This window comes from Vicugna pacos, chromosome 35 (assembly GCF_048564905.1).
Source record: "Vicugna pacos chromosome 35, VicPac4, whole genome shotgun sequence".
Taxonomy (NCBI): Eukaryota; Metazoa; Chordata; class Mammalia; order Artiodactyla; family Camelidae; genus Vicugna; species Vicugna pacos.
In genome coordinates, this window is record NC_133021.1 from 6138846 (window position 1) to 6157691 (window position 18846).

An 18846-nucleotide genomic window follows, 5' to 3' on the forward strand; every position below is an offset into this window, starting at 1 on the left:
ACTGGATGGAATGCACCAGCCTGAAAGTGACAGGAAGGAATTACGACAGGGTTCTGCCAATTCATTCACACAAGAAATGTTTTTCAAATGAGTTCAACCACAGCAACTGTGAGGTTAGGTGGCTTTAAAAAAAAAGAAATTTCAACACGTCACAAACATGTATTTTCACTTTCAAGTTTTTTAAGTTGAAAATTGCATAAACGGCATGATGTACAAACTACCCATCTGTAGATATTAAGCCACGCACCTTACAGCGGAAATACTACTAGTGAAGTTACTGCAAGACCAGGAAAATAGACAACCATCACTAGGTGCAATGATCAGTCCTCTAACTTCCTTTGCAAACACCAGTCCAAACCAAAGTCACTCAGATCAGTCCGGAATTCGCAGGACTGCGGCTCGCCCCCGGCCCAAAGCTGCCTGCAAAGCACTGACAGTAACACTGTAAAGAGAACGTAAAGCGTTCAGGTGGAGCCGTGGGACTGCAACCCCTCACCCCAACCCTGCGGCGTCGCTGGGGTCGCGGGGCCAGGGGAGGGCTCATTTTGCGAGGGTCCGGGGAGCCCAGCTCGCCGGCTGGACTCAGATTCCAGCATGTGACCTGCGTCCCCGCGGCCCGGCCGCCCCCGCGCCCCGGGGCCCGGCCCGCTCACCCCCGCCCTGGGCACCCGCGCGGCCGACTCACCGTCGATGTTCTCCCGGTCGCTGATGTGCTGCAGGTTGCAGCCCGTGTCCTCGCGGCTCAGCTCGGCGTCCGGCCGGCAGGACTCCAGCCGCGAGTGGGCATTCCGGCGGAGCTTGGGGCTGGACGACACGCAGCACGAGGCGGTGTTCCCCATGGCGGGCCCGGCCGGCGCGGCCCCGGTCAGCAGCGGCGGCGGCGGCGCGGCCTCGCCATGGGCGGCCGGCTCCCCTCGCCGGCCCGGCGGCCTGTCCGCGGCGGAGGAGCGCCCGTGCCCGCGCGACTGCGGCCGCCCGGCCCGGCTCACCCCGCCGCCGCCATGGCGGGCGCCGCGCAGCCGCCTCCGCTTCCCGGTCGGCCCGGCTCCGAGCCGGCGGCCGCAAACGGTTCCGGTTCAGGGGGCGCGGCCGCTCGGGACGCGGGGAGGCGGAGCGGACGCGGGCGGCGGGGACGCGGCGGCGGGAGGCGCGACGCTGGGTCCGGGCCTGGGCGGCGGGAGACGCTGGGCCCGCCCTGCCGCGCCGGCGGCCCTGCCCTCCTCGCCCCGCCCGCCCTGCACCACCGCCCCGCCCTCTGACCCAGAAGCGGAAGCGCCCACGAGCCGGGGGCGGGCGCTGCGGGCGCGGACAGCGCGGAGGCGGCGCGAGGGTCTGACTCCGGGACCAGAGCGCGGTGCCGGGGCTGCGGGGTGGGGGCCGCGAGGCGGAGGGTGGATCTTTCTGTCTCTTCTAAGCGCTGGGCGGAAGCTGGACAGGACGGGCCGCTCTCCCATCCCGAGCCGCCGCAGCGGGACGGGAGTGCACTCGGGCCCGGGCGGCGCCCGCCTCCCCGCAGGTGTCCGCTAGGTAGCGCGGCCTCACCTGCTCCCCTGCCTACGCTGTCGGTGTGCGTTCTGGGACTTCGGGGGGTGGTCCCCGGCCTGCCAGCCCCACTGCCCTGCAACGGTGCACCTTCACCTGTTGGGGGACAGAACAAAGCAGCCGAACAACCCTCCCACCCTTTCCGAGTGGCCAGGGAGGCGTCCTGAGAGGAGCCGAGGGTCCAGAGCGCTTTGAGCAGGAGAAACCAGGCGCAGCCCGTTCTCTGTGTGAGGGCCTCAGTTGAGGCCCAGAAATAAGACGTGTTAGTGGCGGACGCAGGTACTAACCGGGAAGAAAATTAAGGTAACTAACGGCATCAGCAACGTACGGACGTCTTGCCAAAGGCAGCGCAAACATTTCCAGTTCTGGACGAGTTTAACCTGTGCTCCCTGTCTCTTGTTAAACGTTTATACTTGTGTTAGTCCGTATTTTAAAAAGCTTCATACTCGGAACTGTACTATTGCTGTTTGTTGGAATGGGTGGATGTCCTTGTGAGATCCTGACCTGGCTTGACCTGCGGCCCCCTCTCCAAATGGGACTGTACTGTAACGAGGAGTGATGGGCGGCCGAAGGTGAGACAGTTTACACCCCCGTAACCTGTGAGGTGGGATCATTACTCACTCCTTTTATTATTAGCCGGAATTGCCTGACCCCCTTCTGGGAAGAGATCTGCTAAGTCAAGTGGGAGCTAGTATACTCTTAAAACAGAGTGAGGCCCAAGAAGACAGAAAATCAGAACAGGGAATAAATTTGTTAGTAAGCCCAGATGACCTGCCTATTGGTCATCAAAATATTCCCCAAGAGTAGGGAATAGGTAGAGCCTGTGATTTCAGATAAATCGGTACCAAGCAAGGCAAAGCATGATCCCCCTTGAAAACAGAGTTAAAGCCTGGGGGGAAGTACCTCTGGAAGAGGCCATATCCTTTAAAGCCAGAGGCCTTAAGTGTGTGGGGGGTGGGGGTTAGCGCTCAGTACTTCTGTTAGACCTCAAGTATGCATCTGTCACCCCCTACATGCAGACTCCCAGTACCTTTTTCCCTTTGAATGGAGGGACCTTGACACCCTGGAGGCTACTCAGCACACTTGGACAGTGCTTCCACAGGGCTTTCGGGACAGCCCCCATGTCTTTGGAAGCACCTCAGCAAGGGAGCTGAGGGAGCAGCCTGAAAGATGGAACTCTGTTGCAATATGTTGATGATCTATGAATAGTGAGACAAGGCAAGGTTCAGATCAGAATACTGTTAAAATGTTAAATTTCCTGGCAGAAAAGGGATGTCAAGCCTTCCCCAAAAAGGCTCGGATTTCACAACGTGTCCAGGATTTAGGATTGGTACGGCCTCCGGTGCGTGAGCCCTGGCCACAGACCAGGAGACAGCAGTTGGTGCCTCACCGTCTCCAACCACAAAGAGACAGCTCCAAGGCTTTCTTGCAGTGGCTGGTTCTGCCATATCTAGATGCCACAGTACGGCCTTACAGCCAAAGCCTGGGGGAAGCAGGGAAGCCTGCAGTGGAGCAGCAACACCAGTGGGCCTTGGAGACTCTAAAGCCCGAGCTGAGCAGGGCAGCAACACCTGGGGCTTCTCCACTTAGACAAAGACTTCACCATGTCCATGAGTGGTCAGTGACAGCACTAGGAGCCCTGACCCAAAAGCTGGGACCAGATCAAAGGCCAGTGGCTTACTTTTCCAAACAGCTGGACTCAGTAGCCCTGGAATGGCCCAGCTGCCCACAAGCAGTAGCAGCCACGGCCCTACTGGCCAGTGAGGCGTCTAGGCTAACCTGTCCCTAACCCTGGGACAACACCTAGAGGTTTTAACCCTTCATCATGTGCAGTCTGTTAGAAGCCAAAGGACACCACTGGTTAACCAGGGGAGAGTTAGCAAAATATCACCCTCTCCTAATGGACACCCTCGATAGTACTTTAAAGGTGTGCCAAGGCTTAGACACAGCAACTCTTCTCCCAGCTGTTGAAAATGGAGATCTTTCACATCGGTGTACAGAGACAATCGAACGAGCTTATTCCAGCAGATCTAGACGAACCTCCTGACAGCCCTGAAGTCTAGTGGTTTACTGACAGGAGTGGTTTTGTAGTGATGGGAACCTAAATGGCAGGATGTTAGTCCAGATGAAGCCATGGATGCCAGAGCCCAGCACCCCAGACGTCAGTCCAGGAAGCTGAACCTGGTGGTGAATGAGAGCTCTGCAGTGGGGGGGGGGGGGGGAGGTAAGGAATTAAATGTTCTTTCTGATTCTAAATTTGGACTTCACGTGCTACACACTCATGCTGCCACTGGGAAAGAGAGGAATGTTAACTGCCAGCAATTCTCCCATGAAACATACAGATTTGATCTTGGCTCTTTCAGAAGCAGTGCTGCTCCTGGCCCAGGTGTCAGTAATTCCCTGGAGGAACCATTGCAAGACGGATCCTTTATACGCCAAGGAGATAACAAAAGTGATGGAGCGGCAGAACGTGCAGCTCAGTCACGAGAGCCTGACCATGTCACGGCCTGAGTGACTGAGCCCCTGGCCTCCCCAGCCGTCCAGTGTTCCCTACAGGAATGGGAGAACGCTGGAAAGGGGCTGTACGGAAGAAATCATGGGCTGGTGTATATATATATTTTGTTTTGTTTTTAATTTTGTTTTGTGTCAATTTCTAGTGTACAGCATAATGCTTCAGTCATACATATATTTTCATATTCATTGTAAGTTACTACAAGATATTGAATAGGGGTCCCTGTGCTATACACTATGAACTTGTTTATCTGTTTTTTATATAGTAGTTAGTACCTGCAAATCTCAAACTCCCAATTTATCCCTTCCCACCCGTAAGTTTGTTTTCTATGCCTGTGACAGTTACTCTGTTTTGTAAATAAGTTCATTTATCTTTTTTTTTTTAGATTCCACATATGAGTGATATCATATGGTATTTTTCTTTCTCTTTCTGGCTTACTTCACTAAGAATGATGATCTCCAGGTCCACCCATGTTGCTGCAGATGGCATCACTTTATTCTTTCTTGTGGCTGAGCAGTGTTCCACTGTGTACGTATACACCACGACTTGTTTTATCCATGCATCTGTCGATGGACATTTAGGCTGCTTCCGTATTTCGGCTATCGTAAGTAGTGCTGCTATAACATTGGGGTGCAGATGTCTTTTTGAATTAAGGTTCCCTGTGGATATATGCCCAGGAGTGGGATTGCTAGATCATATGGTAAGTCTATTTTCATTTTTTGAAGACTCTCCGTGCTGTTTTCTATAATGGCTGCACCTGCCCCCCAGATGCAGTAATAGGCCCAGCCGGGCTTCCCTGTTACGTCGCTGGTTTAACTCCACTTCACCCCAGTGAGCCTGCACCCCTCCTGAGTACCTGTTCCTCTGTGGTCCACTGCAAAATAAACTGCCCTTCGAAGGGAACCCAAATTCCTCCTTTTCCCAGCCTCTCCGGGCAGTGGCCTGTCCGTGCTTAGACAATGTCTACTTCCAGGGAGAATGCACTTTGGGACAGTTGGGACCTAAAGGACTAGGAGCCACCATGGATAATGCCACCTTGCAAAACAGACAGAATTGGGCACTTGGGCTAATCCTGGCAGGACTCGGGGCTGCCATTGGACTGGCCGCCCCTGGGGGTTCTGCCTGTCGTGAAGCAACCTCAGACACCTTACCCAGGCCACAACTGGCCTCCAAGACTGGTGATGCCTTAAGGGACCTCCAGGACCTGCCGGTGTCGTTTTTCGGCAGCAGCATAGCCCTGGCTCGTCTTCTGGCTGAACAAGGGGGTGTCTCTGCAGTAATCAGCAGCGCTGGCTATACATACGTCAGCCACTCCAGGACGTCAAAGAAGCACTCAGGACGTTTATGAACAAGCTAAACGGTTCCATGGGGTCAGCAACTCCACTGCCCTGACTCCATGGGACTAGATTAAAGGTCACATCCCTGGGGCCTGCTTGGCTCCTGCCTCTCCTGGGCCCTCTGGTGGCAGTAGTTATTTTATTAGTATTTGGGCCCTTCTGGTTTAATCTTAGTTAGGTTTGTGTCTTGCAGGCTTTAACAGTTCCAAGTGAGGCTCGCAGTGGCCTAAGGACTTCACCCTGTTCCCTCAGAAGGTGACCCGGCCCCTGCGGGCCCTCAGAACAGTCAGCAAGGGACTTCTACACCTCGGAGCGGGTGGGGGGTAGTGGAAATTGATTCTTCCCTATTTAAAAACTTTTTTTTCTGGACCTCCTTTCACAACTCCTGACGCTTTGGAAAGGGGGTAGGAAGGTTATTTCACCAGCTGTGCTCTTCCAACTCAGCAAGAAGGCCTTCCAGTCCAACAGGGAGGGTGTGGTGGTGGGTTACTGACCTCTCCCCGAGCCAGGTACTTCCATGTACCTTTACCTCAGTTAACTGGCTCTGTTCCCAGCACGAAAAACCCAACCGCACTTTTAAAGTAAAACAAGGATAGTCGAGTTGTGCAAGTGAGCGTGAGACCATAGAGAGGGAAGGGCTGATGGGAGAGCAGGGTAGAGTGGGTCTCCCAGATCCCCTTCCTCAGGGCTGACACCCTCACTCCCCACCTGCTGGCAGTGTGGGTCCACAGCCGTGTCCCTCGCTGGGAAGCGCCCGCGACCGCAGGGCACTGCTGTGGCGGAGGCGACGGCCCTCCGCAGTGCCTGGCTGATGCAGGCACCTGCAGGCGTTCTCCAGCCCAGCTCCAGTGCAGCCTTTAGCATCTGCCAGTCTGTCTGCCACAGGTCCCCACGCGGCTTCCCCAGGCACGTCCAGGGAGTCCTGCATGCAGTGTGGCATCTCTGTCTCCAAGAATCATTTAAGAAGACTGGTAGGGCCCAGGAGGTTGACGCTGAGGTGGGATTTGTAAGCCAGATCCCCTCCAGCAACCTACCTGCCGGACCTGTGCTCCTGCTTCTGAGAAGCTCCAAACGGGCTTTGGAGCATCCGCCCTGAAAAGCCTTACTTTCTCCTTAACACTTAGGGAAGTTCGGCTCCACACGGTCAACCGTGTCCGCCACATCAGTGACGCAACGCCTCTGTCTGTCCTCAGACCTGCACTGAAGCCCGCTCAGGCACACACCTGGAGTCCTCTGGCACTGTCCTTGTGATGCCCTCTTCCCAGGGCCCTGAGCTCCGGCTGCACAAGCACATGGGAGAGACACAGGTGGAATGTCTCCAAGGAGGTTACTTAAGCACAAAAATTTCAAACCTAAGTTTAATAAGGGATAATAGAAATGACTCAGAGATCCACAACCAGAACTGCTGTAGAAACCCTCAGCTGGCTTCTCCACTTAACTTTCCCCTTTGTCAAGAAAATAAACAGGTTTATACAGAATAGGCCCAGATTGTTCCTTCATGCTTATCTTCATTGCCAGGTATCTTCAGTCTGCTAACAATCCCAATGTATTCCTAATCCTCCCAGTGTGAAAACTTGCTGTGAACAGCTCCCAAGCCTGTCACCAGCACTTTATTTTTTTAATTGAAGTACAATCAGTTTACAGTGTTTCAGTTTCTGGTGTACAGCGTAGTAGTTCACTTATACATGTATATATTTGTTTTCATATTTTTTTCATTATAGGTTACAAGACATTGAATATAGTTCCCTGTGCTTTACAGAAGAAACTTACTGTTTATCTATTTTTATATACAGTAGTTAGTATCTGCAAATCTCCACCTCCCAATTTATCCCTTCCCACCCTCTTTCCCCTCTGGTAACCGTAGGTTTGTTTTCTATGTCTGTGAGTCTGTTTCTCTTTTGTAAATAAGTTCATTTGTGTCTTTTTTTCTTTTTTTTTAATTCCACATATGAGTGAAATCATGTGGCATTTTTTTCTTTCTGGCTTACTTCACTTAGAATGACAATCTCCAGGTCCATCCATGTTGCTGCAAATGGCATTGCCTCTTTTTATGGCTGAGTAGTATTCCATTGTATAAATATACCACAGCTTCTTTATCCGTCATCAGCATTCTTAAAAGCAGAGATACGAGACTTCTCTCACAGCCACTTTAACTAAAATATGTTTTGAATGATGTTTCTTGCATCTTGCTTTCCTTGTTCTGAATCTCCCCTCCCCTCCCCTCCCCTCCCCTCCCCTTCCCTTCCCTTCCCTTCCCTTCCCCTCTCCTCCCTCCTCACACTGAATGTTCTCATGTTCCATTTCTACATATTTTCTCACATCATGCTTGGGTCAAGGTACCTGAGAACTCTTCCAAAAAAGACTGGTGCAGAGAGGCCCCGGGTCAGTACAGTGTTTCCTCAGTCTGCTTCGTAGAGAATCCAGAGGAAAGGCATCCAGGATAATCCAAACTCTCAGGTTCCTCAGTCCCAAAAATAATCAGCCAAGTTCTCGGTTTGTGATGGACTCATGCTGACCATCTGTGAAAGTTTAGGTGTGACCCTCATGCTGCCTCATTCTCAACACATCAAGTCTCACAGGAGTCCCCAGGATTTGCAGATGGGGCTGTTTGGTGTCAGGTAACTAAGGGGTCCCAAATGTTCCTTCCATTCAGCTTTAGTCTGGATTTGGGTCTAGAGGAGGCACCAGCCTGTGTGCCCGGTGACAGGCCTGGCCAGGTGCTGACCCGCGGGCTGTGATGCTGAGCCACGAGGGCATCTGCCTGAGCTCAGACAGGCCCAGGCCCTGGTGTTCTTCTGAAGCCTGCCTGGCACCCCCAGGCCTGGCCAGTGCTCAGAATCCTTGCCTTGGGGGAAACCCTTGTCTTAGGGTTTGCCAACTGACTGCTTTCTCCACCTAGTCCTGATATGAGCCTGGACTTGACACTGGACCCCCAAGAGGGGAGGTAGCAGTCGGAGCGATGGAGGGGAAGGTTCCACTCGGGCCTGGCCGGTGGGTGGGGGCCATGGCAGGAGTGGGGTCCATGTTGTAGGAGGCGTGGCATCTGGGGTGTGCCCTGTGCTCTGATCCAAACGGAAATCCATGATTCCAGATTCTGTTCTCCTCGAAGTCCTGGCTTGCTTAGACAGACTTGGAGGAGTCAGCAGGAATGCTGAGTCAGATGCATGGTCATGAGAGGAAGGTGTAGTCACCTGATGCACAGGGGTGAGGAGTGCGGGATGGGGCAGCCATCGATGGGAGCCAGAAACAGGACAAGCAGGTGGCACCCTGAGAAGCCCACTTAGTCTGATTTAGCAGACAGAGCCCGTCTGCAGCTACACCACTCAATCAAAAAAAGAATTGGACTTAAAGCCACATCCTTCTGCTGTGAACCTAACACGCACAATTTAGTTTGAGCAAACACCATCATCTGTGTCCCCTCAGTGTTGCCAGTTTGAATCTTTATTAGTTTTATGGTTTTGTTTGTATTTCATTTGTGAATCTTGCTTTGACTTCAGACATCAATACGACACCCTCATAGTTTATATCTGATATTACATTTGCTCATATATGTAATACTGTAAAAGTTAGTCTTACGTTAAAACTCTGAGGTCAACATTTTTTTTTTATTTAAAAGGGTCCAGTTAAATACCTGAATTTGAAAAACACTGCCTCAAGTCAAACTTCCCCAAACTCAGAGTTAACTGTCTCAGTTGGGTGTTGGATGTGAACGTGGGTGAGAGCCCTTTGATCCTCCCAGATGCACTTTGATTTACTGAAAAGGGACCCTTTGAACACACAGAAATCTGACTCTTCAGGAAGTTAAAAAGTAACACGTTTCTCATCAAGTGGTCACAGAAATGCTGGAGGGTCTGGAAGAGGGTGTATCAGGCAGAGCTGACCTGGACAGAAGGTTGTCTCCCCTCTTCAAATGCAGGGCTCACGGACGTAACACGCCCAGAGTGACATTCTGCTGTCTGCCGAGCTGTTTCACACTCAGCCTCCCAAGTCTTCTCCCAGAGATTTTCACCCAGGAGGTCCAGACTGCAGCCCAGTCCTGTCCCCTTCCAGCCGCCGTCTCAGAACACTGTGCTCTGGTAACACACCAGCCCTATTTTGAGAAACCTGCCTTACTGGTTCCTGATGGCCACAGTGTCATTCTGTCCCTCACATTAGACCCAGAGCACCTTCCTGAAAGCTCCACAGTTAGTTCCTCTGCGAGAACTCCCCACCGTAAGAGGCGACCTAGGAAGAAGGGGAGCCCGTCCCACCCTGGTGTTCACCATGTGTTTGCAGAACATTCTAGGAGAGAAAGTGCCTTGAGCTACATTGTTTGTAACTAACTAGACATAACTCAGGTTTAAAGATTCACCTATCAAGTCAGGGAACTTTCAGTTGAAAAGTAAAATGTGACCAAGATTCATTCTCTAGTTAATTTTTTTAAAGCTTTAAATAACAGAAACAAAGGCGTCTTACATTTTTGTGATTTTCTGAAATCTCCACTGTAGATTGCAAACATAGATGCAAAAGCCCTCGCTTCATTGCCTGCAAAACAGAGGAATACTTTCATTTGGGGGAAGAATCGTTAGTCCAGCACCGGCTTAAGGGTCAGCACAGAACCTGCCCTGCTGAATGGACGTCTCCGTGCGAGGCCCTGGACACCCGGTGTCTCTAGAAAAGACGTTCAAAGACCAAGTCTGCTGAAACTGAGGCTCCTTCCTAAGCACGCACTGCTGAGGAAGCCATGGAGTCGGAGTCAGCCTGTGTTTTCCACTGGGTTTGTTCGCACGAGTCCCTGTCCCCCAGCTCGCTGCCCATGAGGACAGGATACATTTACTAGAAACAAAAGCTTTCTAGGCTGAAGATGTTCAGCACTGAAAAATGACAGGACCAAGGCTCACCTGGCAGCAAAAAGTTCCAGAGCAGGTGGTTCCAGTCCCAGCTCAGCTCCTGGTGTCCCTGTGCCCGGGGGGCTCGGGCTCACTGCCCAGCTTCCTCGCCGTGAACCTGGAGTGACAGCACACCTGCCGTGACCCAGGAGCCAGGGCACGGGGCCAACAGAGTGACGGCGCACCTTCCCAGGTCAAGGTGCACAGGGAAGCCTCATGGTCACGATGTCCCCACACTCCCTCCAGTGACCCTCTGCCGATTTAACTGTCAGTTTCTTGTTTATTCTCAGTTTTGGTGCCTTCTGCTCAGATCACCTGGGGTCCCTAGCCTTGCTGTCTCCCTGGCTTCAGTCTCTGTTGGCCAAGCTTTCTGACAGACGTTTCTCCTGACTCCCAGACCCCCCAATCCCCAGCGGCCCCCGGCCAGGCTCCCAGCTCACCACCATGCCTCTGCCCGCCAGCCACCCGTGGGGTGGGCGCAGTGGTCCTTGCCTGGGTGAGGGGCACGTCCCTTCGGCCGCCCCTGTGCCCCCAGGTGCAGTCCTCACACTGTAATAATGCCCCTTGTGTGTCATAGCTAGGTCATGCACCTCCCAGGCCTGATGTCACCTCCTCACTCCGTCCAGGTTCCTAGCGCTCCGTCTGTAAGACCCACCTCCCCGACAAGTGGTGACAAACTGTTAGACCTGTCATTCTCCTGTGGTTTGGTTTGTAAGTGAATTAAGAAAGATGAGGCCAGGAAAGATGCCACTTCAGAAATCCTACAGGATTTTACCTCCACCCTCAGGGTCCTATCTCACAGGTGTCTGAGTTTTCAGCTCCACACCTGTTCCCCCAGCTCTGTGGATTACCTCTTTCCTTAATCGATAAACATTTCACAACCACGTACACACCAGTAGCTGAAAATACTATTTTGGCTGAGTATATGTCCTTAATACATCATGGTTCATATTTAGAAAGTCTCACGTGGCCTTACAATGAGGGGTCCAGGCCATATAAGGGAACTTCCTGGATAAAGGAAAACGAAAGACCAGCCCTTTGAATCTAAAAACAAGACACAAAACTTATTTACAAAACAGAAACAGACTCACAGACATAGAAAACAAGCATCAGAAAACAAATCTTACCGAGATTTTCAGATATTCTATACATAAAACAGATAAACAGCAAGGTCCTACTGTGTATCACAGGGAACTGCAGTCAGTATCTTGCAGTAACCTATAATGAAAAAAATACAAAAATGAATATATGCATGTACATGTATGACTGAACACGACGCCGTCCACCAGAAACTGACACAACACTGTAAACTGACTATACTTCAGTAAAGAATAAAAATTTTTAAAAGACACACACACACACACACACAAAGACCAGCCCTTTGAAAAATGTCACTATTTTTGATGGAACTCTTAGTTTTGGAAATTACAATAAAATTGAACACTTCAGTACTACATAGTTATCAGTGGATGTTTTTCTAAAGCACACGCAGATGCCTGCCTCCTTACACAGTGGGAAGCAAACACAGTGTCCTGTGTCCCGTGTCCCGTGTCCCGTCTCCCTCCCGACCCGGAGCGCCGTGGGAGCGACCAAGACTGAGCGCTGCAGGAACCCGCACGAGCTTCACGTCCTGGGGTTCTCGTCAGGCAGCGTTAGGTTCCCGGGCGACTCCACGCCCTGTCACCCGCTCGGCCGCCCCGAGCCACCGCCGCTCCCTGCCCCGGGCCAGCACCCAGGCGGCCGGCTCCGGAGTCGGGGGCCGCCCGCGTGGCGCTGCCACAGGCGCGCGATGGCACGGCAGCTGCGGAAGCTGGCGCGGGGCCCCCGAGTGGAGACAGGCGTCGGGTGCAGCAGCCCAGCACTGGCACTGAAGAGTCTAGTGGAAATACTGAGAGCTTAATTAAGCCACAAGCTTAAACTAAAAACACCACTAACAGGATGTGAATGTGGAACTCAAGCTTTGACTTTAACACAGTACCCCAAGGAGAATAATCTGATTCACAAAACAAAACACTTCTCTGTCCAGGGGTATCAACCTCACAGGTCAGGTGAGGCTCACCGCTCTGAAAGCCTCACCACAAATGCCAATATATTGATGGTATTGGTTTTAATGGATTTCTTCAAATATAACTTAAAATTCTTCTACCTAGTGCAGATACTAATGCCAAGTTAACATACAAACAAATAGTATTTGCACTTAATGTAATGAAGCCAGCTGTTATTATGGTTAAGTATTTTTCTCAGAAAACATGAAATTAGATTTGAACAGAAGCTCAAAATCATAAAAAATCGCTTTAATAATACAAAGTATACATTATTGATTCTCAGCTTACTTGGTTTTTATTGTTATTTTTCTCCTCTGCGTTTTGCCGCCAGATGTCCTTCATGAATATTCATGAGGACTGTTTCCAGAATGTTACCTGCCCACTCAGGTGTCTGATACAAAACAGAAGGCTCAAGTCAGGTCACTTATTAGCCAGGCTCAAATCTAACATGCCTTGTTCTGATATGGAATAATTTTGAATAAAGGCAGGTTGTCTGCTGAATAGACCAAAGTCTGGTAAGTGTACAAGCTTTAGTGATTGATTTATCAAATATTTATAAGCCCCTTCTACTTATTGAGTTGGAAAGTTGTGGACTGATGATAATAAAAACGAATAATGCATCCTCAATTCCAATTTCCATGTCCCGAAGAAAATTATACTGGTGTCAGTGACCAGCATGTGAACAGGAAACAGAAGCAGTGCCGTATTACCGTAACAGGTTCCAGAGGAGGCCTGGGGTAGGAGGAATCAATCTGTCTTTGGAGTTGGGCTTTTAAGTATATGTAGGAGCTCGCCAGATAAAGAAGGAGGTTCTAGTCACAAAGAATAATAGTTCTATAAAGCCCCAGAACAACTTCATAAATTCCTGGAAGTTAGGCAGGTATGACAGGAGTGCAGGGAATAAGGTGGTCAGACTCAGGACATGAAGTGGGAGAAGCATCATCATGGAAGCCTGAAAAGGATACTACATTTAAAATTTATTAAACAAAGAATTTTAATTTTTAAAGGGAACTTTTATCCATAGGAGTCACTAGCAGATCGTTCAAGGAGTCTGTGACCATCAGATAAGCATTTTAAAGTCAGCTAATTCAGACTTTACAGTGTTTACAGTAGAAAGAAGGTCAGGGAAGCGGTACGCACACTCTCCTGTAACCTGGGTGTAAGAAGTTCAGGGTCTAAGCTGGCACAGTGGCCGATATCAAAGCAGGCGGCAGACAGAAGAGACATCACCCCAAACTATCTTCCACCTTCTTAATGAGTCAAGTATCCCCAAAATTACAGTGGTACGAACCTGGGGAAAGCAAACAAAAAACCTCCTGGGAACTCAAAGAAAGTATGACTATACTGCCAAATGTACAAAATGTCTCACTGTCTGTGAGCATCAGTACAAGCACTCCAAAACAAACTAAAGTAAAGAGAGTAACACGAGTGCTGTCTCTGACCCTATTACCAATTTTCTGGGAAGGGTAACTTTCCTTTAGGCGTCTCCCTTATTCTTCCACAATTAAAAACAAGTTCCTGTGAAAGCCACCAGGCAAGATAATAGTAAAACTAATTAAAATACTACTATCATTCAGGTTTTTAATCGACAGTCTATTCAAAAATAGTGCACATATCTGTAACAAAGTTGTCTATATACACTATGCACTGTGTATTAAATTGCTTAAGTTTTAATAAATGCTCCTCCTGAAGTACAACATGATTTTTGTCACGTTCATCTTTCTCGCTGATTTGTTGATGAAGAAGGAAAGAATGCTTTTCAGAATAAAGACCAATTGAATTTCCCAACCATTTCTTCTCCATTTTTTCTTCCATAATGCATATTCCACAATATTCCATACCAATTAAATAAGCCACAACTGTAATGGAAACTGCCAATCAGGGTTAAAGTAGGATAACCACCAAGTTAGATAAATTTAAAATCTACCAACCAAATCTAAATATCCAGTTTAATGGAATTCAAACTACTTCGTACTACAGGAGGCAGTGTGTGAAGACTAGTTATCAAGAAATGAAAAATCAGCGTCTCGTGAGCTGAGTTAAATGTGATTATAAATCTGTATTTCTGAAACTGAAAGACTTTGTGTCAATGCTTTGACATAGAGCATAAACCACAACAGCGCACATGCTGTACAGAAATGATCCATGTAGGATAGCAATGTAAACAGTACGTCCTAGTTTCAAAATGATGTCACTTTTCCATGATCATCTTTCGATAACTGCTTACAGTGGTTTAGCTGTTGAAGATCTAAAATTCACTGACGTTTTAAATATTTCATTCTCTTTAAACCAAGTGAATTTTTAATAGTCAAATGATAAAAAGTTTTTCTACCAGAGCCACACCCACCACCACCATCAATAACCTCTCTGACTTCTTTTTATTGTTGTTTTACATTCTAAAGTACCTTAGACTGACTAAAATACCCTGAGTCTGGGGGAGGGCTACGCTTGAATTCTTTGCATGTGTATCCATTTAAGTTCTCGTTAAGAACTCTCCTAAGGGAACTGCTATAAGTGAAAAATTCACGTTTGGCAGATTATCTTTTACTTGTATTAGCATATAAAACTTACTATTCTGCAACTGTAAGAATTTAAGTTTTCTGCCCAGATCGTTTGTCATTTTCTAGTAGAAACACATTTACCTTAAATATACTTAAAAGCATCTGCTTGAACTGCTTTTAGATCTAAGAACTAACAGTAGACTATCAGACTTCATGTATGTTTACAAAAGTACGGAATTTTGAGTTCTTCTGATGCGGTAAAATGAACGGGAATACTCTGTATGCTTCCAATCAAGGGAGAAATCCAGGAATCAAAGGGTGAGATTTGCGGGCGGCAACGCCAGTGCTTCTGTGAGGGCAGTGGCTGCGTGTCTTCTGCGGGAGGGGTCTTGGCACATTTCTCACTGGAGGATTAATACAACAGATGCTGTCTTCCCAGAAAAGAAGTCATTGGTTACTAACTGAAGGTTAACACTAAATTTACACATGAATCCTTTAAATTCAGAGGAAAATAAAAAGTTAAATACTTTAGCTAATTTTCTGCAATTTTTATTTGAAATGTCAACAAGAAACATACATCCTTTAAATTTCTGTCTTCTCTCTTGGATTATTTTTCTATCACTCTACAGTGAGATACGTAATCAAAGAAAATGCTACCCTTTCAGGCATACATGAGCACCCTAGAACTATGATGTCTGCTCAATGACCGTGAAAGCACAATGATATAAACAGAAAAATCAGTGAGAAGAGTAGCATCAGGTGAGAGTCTGGATTAATTAACTCTTGAATAACCTGTGCACACTGAGACCCTACATCCGCCTTCTTCTGCAACTTTTTTTCCTACAAATTTCAGATTTTTCAGTTTTTAGTAGTCTGACAAGTTAAACCGAAAACATTTTAATTTTATGGGCATTTGGAGCACAGAGAGGCTGAGTAACCTCAGTTATAAACCGTGTGGATCAGAAGCAACCAAATTCATTAGTTGATTTTAGTCATTAATCAGGAAGATAATGGATGGCAGAGCCTGGCTAGCTATTCACCAAACACCTTCCGTTTGTTTCTTGGGCACAGAGATGGGCTACATTTGCAAACTTCCTTTGCTATAAATGCAGCCATGAGAGCCTGACAGGAAGGAACCGGGCAGAAACAGCACACACCACTTCCAGGCCTGGCCTGTAACACGCTTGTCGTGAACTCCTCCCTTCACGTTTCCCATCCACTAGCAGAATGCAGGCGGCCCCTACGTCCTGGACTAGGAAAGTCAAAGGGCAGTCAGTGAGTGCGGTATTATTGGTTTAAGCCACTGAAATTTGAAGACTTTTCACTACTTCATAATTTTTTACAAATTAGCCTACTGTGAAAACACAGAAAAACATTTATATTTTTTAACTAAAACGAATGTTTCAAACTACAGCCTCCTCATTTGCAGCTAATAATTCAAGTTCACTCTGATCTTGCCTAATTTTGACATCCTCTTTACAGACTGAAAGGAAACACTGCCTACTGCTCTTGGTCTTTCAGAGGATATGTGCTATTGGTCTTGTCACAGGACAACCCAGGACCCTAGAAAGCACTAAAAGCAGACAGTAAAGGCTTACATTCTGCTGTCCAATTCTTAACTCTGGAAACACTGGCTAAAGATTTTTAAATGTCAAAAAAAAAAAAAAACAAACAAATACAAACTTAGGAAGCAGGTGCATTTTTTAACCTCTTCTGGTTTACAGAATAAAATTTCAATGTCATTTTCATTATTTTTCTGTATAAAAATGGCTTTAGAGCTGCCTATTTTAAAATATATTTATGAATTTCTTTAAATGTACGAAGAGAGACAAGCTGACATCAAAATATCAATAAATGCCTAGTATCCCACAATGGAACACTGACCTCACACCTATCAGAATGGCTCTCATCAAAAAGACAGAAGCAACAAGTGTTGGTGAGGATTTAGAGAAGAGTGAACCCTCGTGCACTGCTGGTGGGAATGTAAACTGGTGCAGCCACTATGGAAAATAGTATAGAGATGCCCCCAAAATTTTAAAAATTGAACTACCATATGATGCAGCAATATTATTTCTGGTTATTTACCCCCTCCCCAAAAAAGACCCCGGGAAACACTAACTGGAAGAGATACCTGCACCCCTACGCTGACTGCAGGGCCGCACACAACAGCCAAGGCACGAAAATGACCTGCACGCCCACCAACAGACGAGTGGGGAAAGATGCTGTGGTGAATGTGTGTGATAAAACAGAGTGCTCTCCAGCCACCAGAGACATCAAAGGGAAAGACATCTTGCCATCTGTGAACCTGGATGGATCTTGAAGGCTAAGAGAAATGAGGCAGACAGAGAAAGAAATACCAAAGGCTATGTGGGGGGGAAAAAAAGAACAAAACCAAAGAAAGCGAACACACTGACAGACACAAGAAACAGAAACAGATATTAGACTGGTGGTTGCCAGAGGTGGGGTGGGGAGAGGGGGTGGGAAAAGTGGGTTAAAGTGGTCAAAAGGTGCAAACTTCCGCTACAAGATAAATGTCACGGGATGTCACGTAAAGCACTGGTGGCCACATTACTAATACACTATTGCATAGTTCAAAGTTACTAGGAGAACAGATCTTAGAAGTTCTCCTTACAAGAAAAGAAAATAGAATATTAGCTTGTTTCCCACGATGACAGAATTCAACTGCAGTCCTCCTCTGCAGAGGTATGACTGCTGTGTGATGAACAGTCATGTTGTATGTTATGTTTGAACATTTGTCTTTGGGATTTACATTCCTTTTATAATCAAGGCAGTGGTACTATGATTTAAAATAATAGGCTCAAAATTAAATTTAGCAAAACTGAGTTGCAGTACCTTTATAGAATCCCTGTCTAAGCAAGAGCCGTAACGGAGCTGAGAAGCATGTGTTCAAAAGCTTTGCTAGAGGTTTTTAATGTAAGGGGTAGTCACTATTTTTCTGTTGGGGGCATGTAATACTGTTTGCCCTACCTCGGTGGATTCATTCCCCACTGCTACCTGAGTGATCTTAAGACTCCTAAGAAAATAGTAACTCGCTGCTTAGGAGCAATTACCTGCCTCCTATGAGAAAGCAAATCTGAGAAACAAGCCCGTTTGTGACATATTCCTAACCCCACTTTAATGTGGCTGCCCTTCAAGTATACTGTTTGCTAAACCCACAGAATGACACTCCACCTTTGAAAAGAGCAGAGATCTGTCCCACAGAACAGGTGCACACAGAGCAGTGTTTATAGAAAATGAAAGGGGCATAATTAGCTGAAGAGTTCAATGAACCAGAAGGAGGAGAGTTCCCAACCGTTTCTGTGCACAGTTCTCAAGTTCTCCATTTGATCTCATTAGGACAAGAATCACATTTTCCCATGTTTGGGAACTGCTATATCCTATTTAAATATATTTTAAATTGTATCATCAAAACTGGCTACGGCTACTGCTCCCTTAGAAAGCACAACGCTAAAGTGGAGAGAACACGAAGGCTGCGGGACACGGTGAGAAGGGCGTGTGTCACAGAAACTGAGAGCAATGTTATGTTTATTTGGTGATGTATTAAGACAGATAGGGAGTAACTCAGAAGCAATGCGGTGGGGAGGTGGGCAGGGCAGGAGATGTTTGGGATAAACAGAAAAATTAGGAATAGAAACTTCTCGCCTGGAAGCTGGGCTCAAATTACTTGGGAGTGTTTCTGTCACTGACAGGCACGGTCTCTCTCAGCTCAGAGAGACTGTGCCCCGCACTGAGCGCCCAGCTAGGCGTGAGAAGTGCAAGCTCACCCGCATTCCACCCACCTGGCACAGCGCTCTGGAATGTATGCATCTCTAGGGAGGGAGCTGGAAGTTGTGTCTTTGAGAAACACACACGTGCACATGCACCTTTATGCTAGGCACCCCACACTTGTGTGGGAACCCATCTGTCCTCCAAGGAGAACCATTTCATAATTTTCACAAATGTTCATCGAAGCCAATAGAAGCCTTAAAACTAGTTAAGTGACTCTGAACTCCTTCTGACGCCAAACTTCTAGGGTTAGCA

At 47.9% G+C, this 18846-nt stretch overlaps 2 protein-coding genes and 2 long non-coding RNA genes across 12 annotated transcripts in view; 1 reads left to right on the forward strand and 3 right to left on the reverse strand.

Moving 5' to 3' along the window:
- CCNY (cyclin Y) overlaps positions 1-10959 on the reverse strand; it is a 61473-nt gene extending 50514 nt beyond the window's left edge. For 2 of the 7 annotated variants that reach the window (XM_072955213.1, XM_072955212.1), the window contains exons 1-2: positions 6426-6566; positions 4493-4617 (exon numbers count right to left, since the gene is read on the reverse strand). Coding sequence is in view for 5 of the 7 variants with exons in the window: in XM_006217332.4 (XP_006217394.2) it covers positions 686-839 (154 nt within the window). In the remaining 2 variants the exon portion in view is untranslated. Of the gene's footprint in view, positions 1-685; positions 992-4492; positions 4618-6425; positions 6567-9846; positions 9916-10271 lie in introns of those variants that run through there. The other 5 variants (XM_006217332.4, XM_031670970.2, XM_072955209.1 and 2 more) reach the window with 4 other exon arrangements.
- On the forward strand, positions 1323-6869 carry LOC140691538 (uncharacterized). 3 transcript variants are annotated; one of them, XR_012067249.1, is made up of 3 exons: positions 1323-2114; positions 3906-4146; positions 4502-6869. It is a non-coding gene; the product is annotated as an uncharacterized lncRNA (long non-coding RNA). The 3 variants fall into 3 exon arrangements; XR_012067248.1 differs by having other exon boundaries at positions 1323-4146; XR_012067250.1 differs by lacking the exon at positions 3906-4146.
- LOC140691537 (uncharacterized) lies at positions 6986-9266 on the reverse strand. Its single transcript, XR_012067247.1, has 2 exons — positions 7732-9266; positions 6986-7544 (listed from the first exon to the last, which is right to left on the reverse strand). It is a non-coding gene; the product is annotated as an uncharacterized lncRNA (long non-coding RNA).
- A 52-nt stretch (positions 10960-11011) lies between the features above and the next one.
- LOC116277073 (partitioning defective 3 homolog) overlaps positions 11012-18846 on the reverse strand; it is a 117846-nt gene continuing 110011 nt past the window's right edge. Inside the window, exons 4-5 of the mRNA XM_072955214.1 lie at positions 11387-11477; positions 11012-11267 (exon numbers count right to left, since the gene is read on the reverse strand). The gene's annotated coding sequence lies outside the window, so the exon portion shown is untranslated. The remainder of the gene's footprint in view (positions 11268-11386; positions 11478-18846) is intronic.